This window comes from Euphorbia lathyris, chromosome 4 (genome assembly GCF_963576675.1).
Source record: "Euphorbia lathyris chromosome 4, ddEupLath1.1, whole genome shotgun sequence".
NCBI classification, from domain to species: domain Eukaryota; kingdom Viridiplantae; phylum Streptophyta; class Magnoliopsida; order Malpighiales; family Euphorbiaceae; genus Euphorbia; species Euphorbia lathyris.
Window position 1 is genome coordinate 54,663,231 of NC_088913.1, and position 10,110 is coordinate 54,673,340.

The 10,110-nt window shown below is 42.2% G+C and overlaps 1 protein-coding gene and 1 non-coding gene across 2 annotated transcripts; one reads left to right on the forward strand and one right to left on the reverse strand.

Annotated features, from left to right (window-relative positions):
• Positions 1 to 8,324: 8,324 nt before the first annotated feature.
• On the forward strand, positions 8,325 to 8,398 carry TRNAR-UCG (transfer RNA arginine (anticodon UCG)). Its single transcript has one exon. It is a non-coding gene; the product is annotated as a tRNA-Arg (tRNA).
• Positions 8,399 to 8,586: 188 nt separating this feature from the next.
• On the reverse strand, positions 8,587 to 9,554 carry LOC136226827 (inactive protein RESTRICTED TEV MOVEMENT 2). Its single transcript, XM_066015486.1, has 2 exons — positions 9,435 to 9,554; positions 8,587 to 9,351 (listed from the first exon to the last, which is right to left on the reverse strand). Exons 1-2 carry the CDS (start codon positions 9,544 to 9,546, stop codon positions 8,678 to 8,680), a joined length of 786 nt encoding a protein of 261 aa, XP_065871558.1. The 5' UTR covers positions 9,547 to 9,554; the 3' UTR covers positions 8,587 to 8,677.
• Positions 9,555 to 10,110: the final 556 nt, after the last annotated feature.

Sequence of the window (10,110 nt, forward strand, 5' to 3'; positions counted from 1 at the left end):
AAACTAGAAGGTTGAGTAAACCCAAATGGATAAAAATCCTTGCTCCAATGGAGGCTTCAAAATGCAATATTCATCAAAAGTTCCTCAACATTACAAAGAAGGGAGCTTAGATACTCTCCCAAATAAGAAGGGAAAGGACCAAAAGCCCATGAATAGGGTTTTGGGCAAAACATGTGTATAAGGATAGAATAGGAAAGAGGAAAGTCCATGGCAGTTTAGTAATAAGGGGTTGATGACAAAACAGTAAATAAACATCAACAGAAATGGTCCCCTATTGTTAAGAACTTTGAGGAGAAGTATTCTTCCAGCAGAGCACGCCCCGCGTGGGTCTTAGTACGCCCCGTGTAACTCCACTCTTGATCCTGGAGAGTCTTCGCGGATGACTTTACGCGTGGCGTTCCTGGAGTCACGCCCCGCGTATTGGAGCCTCTGCTCCTGGTGACCATGGGTGATGAACTTCACGCGGAGTGTCTTCGGGACTACGCCCCGCGTACTTGGCCTCTTGGGCTGGTTTCTCTTCCGACGCTGAATCCATGCTCCGCGCGCCTAAACGCACGCCCCGCATTCCTGAGCTTCTGGGAAAATCTTTGAAAACTGGTTCCTTCACGCCCCGCGCCTTGGTGAGTACGCCCCGTGTACTGGGCTGGTTCCCCCGGTTCTCACTGTTCTCGTCTCTTGGCTCCGGGCTCGGGCTTAGCGAAAGGATGCCCTCATCATTCTCCCCTTCTTTGAAAGAGTCGGACTCCGCCTCCGATGCCTTGGTTGGCAACGTTCCCTCCGGCTTCCACAAGCTAAGGTCCTGCACATTAAAGAAGAAGACATTTTCCCAAGCCAATTGGGAAGGGTTAGTTTGTACGCGTTGGCACTAATCTTCTTTGTGATCCGGTAGGGGCCATACTTCCTCGCTTCAACTTGCTACTTGGAGCATGCATAAGGCGTTCTTTCCCCAAGTACACCATCACCTCATCCCCCACTTCAAACTGTACATCCCTTCGGTGTTCATCCACCTTGGTTTTGACCCGACTATTCTTCTCCTCAATGCTATGTCGGACTTCTTGGTGCATTTTATGATAGTCGTTGGCTAAGTTATGTGCGGCTACACTCTTCTTCTCCCCCTTGGGGACTTCGCTCAAATCAAGTGAGTGGTTGGGTGCCTTGGTGTATACTATCTCGAAAGGGGACTTCCCGGTAGTGGAACTCACGGCAGAGTTGTAGGCAAACTCGGCTTGGGCTAGCACATAATCCCACATCTTGGGTTTGGCTCGACATTTACTTCTCAATAAATTTCCCAAGGTCCGATTTACCGCTTCGGTCTGTCCATCCGTTTGGGGGTGAGCCGTGGTGCTAAACTTCAATGTGGTTCCAAGAATGGCCCAAAGAGTCCGCCAAAAGTGGCTCACAAACTTCGTGTCCCTATCCGACACTATGCTCTTTGGGACCCCATGTAGTCTCACCACCTTACGGAAGAACAACTTGGCGATGGCAGTGGCGTCATTAGTTTTTCTACACGGGATAAAGTGGGTCATTTTTTAGAATCTATCCACCACGACAAAGATGGAATCCATACCCCGTTGAGTCCTTGGCAGCCCCAACATAAAATCCATGAAGAGGTCTTCCCAAATAGTCTCCGGGATCGGGAGATGCATGCGTAATCCGGCATTAGTAGCATGCCCCTTGGATGTTTGGCATGCCTCACATCGCTCCACGATGTATGCCACGTCTCTCCTTACTCTAGGCCAATAGTAACGGGAGCTAACTACTTCAAAGGTTTTGTCTCTTCCAAAGTGTCCCTCCAACACCCCTCCGTGTAACTCTCGGATCACTCTTTCTCGTATGGACGTATTTGGAAGGTGCAATTGGCTACCCCTCATGAGAAACCCTTCCGCTAACTGATATCCACTCTCTTCGGTACCTCTCCTACACTTCTCCCATTCAAGCCCAAAGTCCGGATCCTCCTCATATTCTCCCTTGATGTGCTAAAAAATCCACTAACTCTAAGGCCACTGTTTTCAAGAGAGCTATCCTTCGGCTCAAGGCATCCGCCACTTTGTTTTGTTGACCCGCTTTGTGAAGAAGTTGATAGGGGAACTTATCCACGAAAGCGGACCATCTAGCATGCATGGAGCTCCGGAGTTGCTTTTGACTTCCCAAGTATTTGAGGGCTTGGTGGTCGGTGTACAACATAAACTCCTTCCCGATGAGATAGTGCTCCCACGTCTTGAGAGCCCGCACTACCGCATAGAACTCCTTGTCATAGGTGGCCCACTTCTGTCTTGAATCACACAATTTCTCACTGAAATAAGCTATGGACCTCTTCTCTTGCATTAATACTCCCCCAACTCCTACTCCACTCGCATCATACTCAACTTCGAAGAGCTTATCAAAATCTGGAAATGCTAAAACCGGAGTGGTGCTTAGTTTTTCCTTTATCAAGGCGAAACTGCTCTCTTGCTCATCTCCCCACTTGAAGCCTCTCCCCTTATTCAAACACTCGGTCATAGGAGCCACAATAGCACTGAAATTCTGGATGAACCGTCTATAGAAATTAGCCAACCCATGAAAGCTTCTAATATCCCCAACGGTCTTTGGAGTCGGCCACTCCCGAATAGCTCTAACTTTCTCTTCATCAACCCGGATACCACTCCCACTGACCACATACCCGAGAAACACCAAGCTCTCCATCACAAAGTCACACTTCTTAGTGTTGGCAAAGAGTTGGTTCTCCCGGAGCAAAGCTAGTACGGTCCTCAAGTGCTCCACATGTTCTTCCAACGTCTTACTATGGATGAGAATAACATCAAAGTAGACCACCACGAACTTCCCAATCACCGGACACAATACTTGGTTCATCAATCTCATGAAAGTGCTCGGTGCATTGGTCATCCCGAATGGCATCACTAGCCACTCATACAATCCATCACGCGTCTTGAACGCCGTCTTCCATTCATCTCCCGCATTGATCCGGATTTGGTGGTACCCACTCCTCAAATCAATCTTGGAAAAGACCTTGGACCCGCTCAATTGATCAAGCATGTCATCAAGTCGGGGAATTGGAAACTTGTACCGAATAGTGATCTTGTTGATGGCTCGGCTGTCCACACACATCCTCCATGACCCATCTTTCTTGGGTGTCAACAAAGCCGGCACCGCACATGGACTCATGCTCTCTCTAACATAGCCCATTCTTATCAACTCTTCCACCTTCTCCTTCATCACCTCACTCTCCTTGGGACTCATCCGATAATGAGGTAGACTAGGCAAGCTAGCTCCCGACACAAGATCGATATGGTGTTGGATGTCCCGTAGGGGTGGTAGCTCATATGGTAACTCCTCCGGAAACACATCACGGAACTCATTAAGCAACTTCCCCACTTCTTCCGGGACTTCTTCACCTTCGCTACGTACCTACCCTTTCCGACGGTGTACTAGACTTCACCATCACTACATAGACCGTTTGACTTTCCTCACACTCATTGATAAACGCCTTGTGGGTTGGGCAAACGATCAACGTAGATTTCCCCTTAGTCTTGGATTCTCCTACAAGAGGTGTGAGCACATAACGAACCCCGTCCTTCACGAACCGAAAGGTGTTCTTTCTTCCAGCATGGGTAGCATCCCTATCAAATTTCCACGGGCGTCCCAACAATAGGTGGCAAGCATCCATCTCCACGACGTCACAATAGACTTCGTCCCGGTACTCCCATATCTCAAGAGGTACCCTACACCTTTGAGTGACTTTCAGCTCTCCGACATTCTTGATCCAACCCACACTATACGGACTAGTGTGTGCTTCAATCACCAGCCCAAACTTCTTAGCCGTGGTATCGCTAATGATGTTCTCTTGGCTACCACTATCAATAATCACATTGCACTTCACCCTTTGAACTAGACATCGGGTTCGGAACAATTGATGTCGTTAGTCTGTTTCCACTCTACTCGAGATCAAGAGTCTTCTCACCATATGTATGGCTTTCCCACCATCATACTCTCCCTCATAGTCATCATCAATTGGGTCACAACAAACATCCCCTTCATCATCATACTCATCATCATCTTCATACTGTTCAACCATGTTGGCACTTCTCCTTTTGGGACACTCATTAGAATGGTGACCCGGCTCGTTGCATCGGAAACATTTGAATGAAGCCGGTCTAGCATAGGGATTTCTGCCCCTAGGGGGTGTGTCGCCTTAAAAGGCCTCACATCTCCACTAGGTGCCTTTCCTGCACTTGGCGCCTTAGGGTCGTTTGAACTTGCAATACCCTTGCCCTTATCAATCCCCTTGGGAGCTCCTCTCCCTCCATAAGTACCTTTAGTCCCGGATCTTCGATAGCCTTCACGTCCCCTCAAGCTCAACTGTGCCTCGGCCTTTAATGCTAAATTACGGGCGTCTTGCACCCGAATCACCATTTGCGTTCCAATCCGGTCTTGGATGTTGTACCTCAATCCTTCAAGATACCTTGAAGTCTTTTGGCTTTCGGTTTCCGACAAGTTAGCCCTTGCCGAAAGCCACAAGAACTCCGAGGTGTACTCGTGCACACTCTTTGCGCCTTGTGAGCAATTCCGATAAGAACTGTAACTGTATTGCTCGTAGTCGGGTGGTAGAAACCTCTCCCGCAACATCGATTTCATTCTAAGACAAGATCTAATCGGCTCCCTTCCTCCTCTTCTTCTCCCTTCCTTCATATTATCCCACCAAACCGAAGCTCCTACTTTCAACCGGTAAGCTACTAAACGGACTTTCCGATCCTCCAGTATTCCCGCATAATCAAAGAACCGTTCCACCTCTAACAACCAATCAAGGAAACCCTCTATGTCGAGCTCTCCCCTAAATGACGGTAAATCCACCTTTAACTTAAAAGCATCATCCCGCTCAAAATTACCTCCATATGCCCTTCTCACATTCGGCTCTCTCCCATATCCGCCTCTTTCATTACCTTGACCCCCATACGGATCATTCAACCCAACATTCTCCCTCTCATAACCACCTACAATATTATCATGCACAATATCCATATTCCCGGCATGCATATGCACGGGAACAACAACATCATTCATATGCATGTCATTCCTATGCCTATCATTCAAAACATCATCATTCATCCTAATCCCCATATTTCTAGCAATCATAGGCATATCATAGTCATCAAATAAGTCCCCATCACTATCACTATCCACATTTCTAATGACTACGGGATTGTTTCATCTTACCTCTTGAACCCTAGGGCCCATTGGTAGTTGTGGTGCATGATTCCTTCTAGGAGGTGGAGTGGGTTGTCGCTCAAGTTGAAGTCGGGGGTGCTCTTCTTGCCGCCGTTGGGGTTCTCCGATTAGAAGAGGTTAAGTGTTGCAGTGTCCGATCTTTAGTTCTTCAAGGGCAAGAAGAATCTCTCAGGTACTCGTGTCATATCTTTCCTCAAACGTTCTTAGAGACTCTGTTAGATGCTTCACGTTGCCTTCTAACGCCTCAACTCGTTGTTCCATGGATCCGGTGGTTTCGTTTGTGATACGTGGTTGAACCATTTCCAAGAAGAAGTCTCCGGGAAGGAAAACGACTTGGCTCTGATACCAACTGATGTAGATTGAAATCGACTGAAGGTTTTAATCATAAACCAACAAAGAATACAAACTTCTCTAGCTAAACTAGAAGGTTGAGTAAACCCAAATGGATAAAAATCCTTGCTCCAATGGAGGCTTCAAAATGTAATATTCATCAAAAGTTCCTCAACATTACAAAGAAGGGAGCTTAAATACTCTCCCAAATAAGAAGGGAAAGGACCAAAAGCCCATGAATAGGGTTTTGGGCAAAACATGTGTATAAGGATAGAATAGGAAAGAGGAAAGTCCATGGCAGTTTAGTAATAAGGGGTTGATGGCAAAACAGTAAATAAACATCAACAGAAATGGTCCCCTATTGTTAAGAACTTGGAGGAGAAGTATTCTTCCAGTAGAGCACGCCCCGTGTGGGTCTTGGTACTGTTGAAACACCTTTCCACATAATTTTGATTTGACAAAATTGTTTAAGTATAAATTAAAATACATATTCTAAACACACTAAGTTTAAATGCTTTGATTTATTCTACTAATGTGTTTGTTCAATGTTGAGTATAAATGTTATAAGTCATAAGGATTGGAAGGCCCAAGCCCAATACGGAAGCCAAGGCCCAAGTCAAACAACTCAGTACACTCGGCCCGCGTATGTCAAGACGTTGCCGTTTTGAACAAAACGCAACTCAGCAAACGGAAGGATCTAGAAGACCTTCAGGAACAACTTCACAATGAAGCTGCTGAGTAGTCTCGACAAAGCGTACAAGACAGCAGCTGTCAAAGGCAAACTTCCATACAAAGTGTTTCCTCTTTTGGCAAAGTTCAGACGACACAATATGCTGTCCAGTTGACTTTACCATAAAAGGAGAGACCATCTGCTTAGCTGACCGAGGACAGAAGATACACGATTGTGATTGGCCGAGAGCTCTATACAAGTCAGGATGACAACGACACATAGACGTTTCCCTCCAACGGTTATTTCGAAATTTGAAATGACCGAATGACCAGACGTCTTTATAAATAGTGCCATCACAAGCTTCACAAGATACAGAACTTTATCAAGCCATTACGCTGACCAAATCTCTACAAGTTCTGTAAGCAAGAAGCAAAGCAAAATTCTTACACTACATTTTCATATCTGTGTAAAAGTCTAGAGTGATTGCAAATCGTCTAAAGTGTCTTAGCACATCTTTGTATTAGGACAAAAACACTTATCATTTCTAGAGATAGAAAGGAGAGGCTGAGTACTCGATTTTAAGTACTCAGCGGAGAGATTAGGATTGAGTAGAAATATAGAGGAAGGTACTCTTGTCATACTCAATCTCTGATATTGTAAAAGGTTTGGGGCTCTACCTTTAAAGAGCTCAGTAGAGGATTCGAAATCTCGGACGTGTTCCGGGGACAGGACGTAGGCTTAGAAGAAGCCGAACCTGGATAAATCTGCTGAGTGAAGTATTTCTAAACCTTTGACTCCTTATTTATATTGCTTGCTTAAACAATCAAAACTGACCAAGTCAAGAGGTCAAGTTGAGTTGTGCGCATTAAATCGTAAGAGCTCAGGAATAGACTCTAAGTGCTATCTCCTAACTCAAGCTAAGAAACTGACCTAGTCACCTGTTGACTAAGCCAGTATCTTGCTGTTTACTCAGCGCCGCTGTTCAATCCTTTTCTTTAGTAAAAGAAGTCTGCCTAAATTGCGAAAAAGTTTAAATAGTTCCTAACCCCCCCCCCCCCTTGGAACTATACTTGCAACTAAATAAGGGACCAACAGGTACGCCCTGCGTAACTCCACTCCTGATCCTAGAGAGTCTTCGCGGATGACTTTACGCGTGGCATTCCTGGAGTCACGCCCCGCGTATTGGAGCCTCTGCTCTTGGTGACCATGGGTGATGAACTTCACGCGGAGCGTCTTCGGGACTACGCCCCGCGTACTTGGCCTCTTGAGCTGGTTTCTCTTCCGACGCCGAATCCACGCTCCGCGCGCCTAAACGCACGCCCCGCGTTCCTGAGCTTCTGGGCAAATCTTCGAAAACTGGTTCCTTCACGCCTCGCGCCTTGGTGAGTACGCCCCGGGTACTGGGCTGGTTCCCCCGGTTCTCACTGTTCTCATCTCTTGGCTCCGGGCTTGGGCTTAGCGAAAGGATGCCCTCATCAAGATGGTGGTTACTTTTTACTTTATAATATTTCTAAAATAAAAATGAGTCTATCTAATATAATATAAATAAAAATTATCAATTTGATTAAAGTTAATATGGAAAAATTACACAGAAATTCATATTCTAAAAAACTATTTACAACTATGTCAAAATATAGGTTTGGATTATGGCAAACTAGTAAAATCAGTACTTTTAATATATTTTAAGGATTAGTTTTATAAATTAGAAGTCTAGAATATATTTTTTAAGATTTATAATTTATGAATTTGAGTCTAGATTTTTTAAATTATAGTGTAGAATCATAATATATAGAGAATAGTGACATATTAAGAATTAAGTTTGATAATATAATTTAATTGTAATTTTATACCTATTATGTATTTGACCCAAATATTATTGTTATATGTGATGTTTACTTACTAAAAAAACCCATTTATCAGTGTAGGCCCAATCCAATTTTGGGAGATAATATCTACAAATTGAAATTTATATAAAATTTTTTAATAATAAAGTAAATTCGGAGATGAGATCAAAATCAACATGCTGATAAAATGACGATGTTATCAATTCAAAAAAACGAAGTTGGTAACTTGATCTTATACTTTACCAACATTAAAACAAGACCGCATAGCGCAGTGGATTAGCGCGTTTGACTTCGGATCAAAAGGTCGTGGGTTCGACTCCCACTGTGGTCGCTATTTTTTAATTCTTTTGATATATATAAATTTTACTTTTAATATTAAAAAAGTAATGATGTTGTCGAGTTAAACGAGATATTAGTGTAATAATATTATTTTATAATGACTTTTAAATACGTAAATATAAAATATAATTCTATAAAATTATACATAATATATTTATACAAAATAAAAAGATATATGGAATGGTTATTCATTATATATAAGTTGAAATTGTGTAGAGATGCAGACAATTATTTGATTCTCTTCCAATATTATACATATATAGAGCAGCAATTAGTCATTGGAATTGGCATTAGTAGCAGATGAAGAATAGATGTAAGCCCCAAGTGCAGCAATCACCAAAATAGCAACTCCTATATTGACCAATGATTGCTTATCTTCACTTATCTCCCTTCCAAACTCCATTATTTTTTTCTTCACTTCCTTTGCTTTTTCCCCATAATTTTCTGATCTTCTTATTGTCTCTTGTTTTCTTTTCTTGCTCATTTCATCTTCATCACTTGGACCTGGAGTTGGCACTAATTCTTTTCTTTTCTTGCTACTGTTGTCCTCTTCTTCTTGTTTCTTTTTTTTCTCATCTTTCTCATCTCTTGAAGGAGGAAGAACAGGGTTTAATTCTTGTTTCTTTCTATCATCATCTGTTTGTTTATTTTGTGGTTTTTCTTGTTTCTTGCTATCAACACTATCTGTTTTATTATTTTGTGGTTTTTCAATGAAAGAAGGGTTGGTTGGGGTTGAGGTTGGGGTTGGGCTGATTTTGGGGAGAGTAATGGTGAGAGTAGGAGTTTGGAACTTTGCTTGAATTTTCTGGACATTACAGTTTTCAGGAACAGGAAATGCTCTATTAAATCTTTTCCATTTGTTGTTTGAAATTAAGTGCTCTCCTGTAACTCTTATTACTCTAGATGAATGGACATATGTGATCTTCATTTGCTCCTTCTCAAATTCTGCATTAATTAATTAAATGTTTGTAATCAATTGGAAAGTAAATAAAAATCTGTATGAATGAGATGATAAATAGAATATAAACCTGGAAGATGCAGAAGCAATGAGTTAGAGGCTTGTTCTTCCTTCCATTCAAAATTGGGGTTGAAATCTTCATACTGAATTGCAATGGTTCTTGTTGCTGTTGCTGTTGCCATTTCTTTAATTTAATTACTATATGTTTTGTTTTCAGAATATCATATATATACAGATGATTATGTAGAGCAGAGGGATTGGATTGGCTTGGATATGAAATATTCTTTGTTGGTTGATTTAATGTGTGTATATTGGATAATTAGTTCTTTGTTTGGCATAGGCTCTACTCCATATTATTTCCATCCAAATTTGTTTCTTCTAACTCAAGCATGCTCATCTACAAGGCTATTTGTAAGAAAAGCATCTTCATTGCACTTTTAATACTAACTTATATATACATATTTCCTAAAAAAAAAATCAATAGAATATTAATATTTCAATTACGTTATAATCACAAAATTCAATATGAAAATAATATATATGGAACCTTAACTTTGTAATAACAATAATAAAAATAATTTACTACATAAATACTCATAATGCAAGTGTAAAAATCCTTCCAAAAGATCCAGATGACTTCATAAAAAGATTCGGTTAAAAGCAATTTTCATACGCATATACAAGACAAAGACAACGGTTGGTTGGTTGAGTCCTGACAAACATCATTGATATTTAATCTTAAAAGA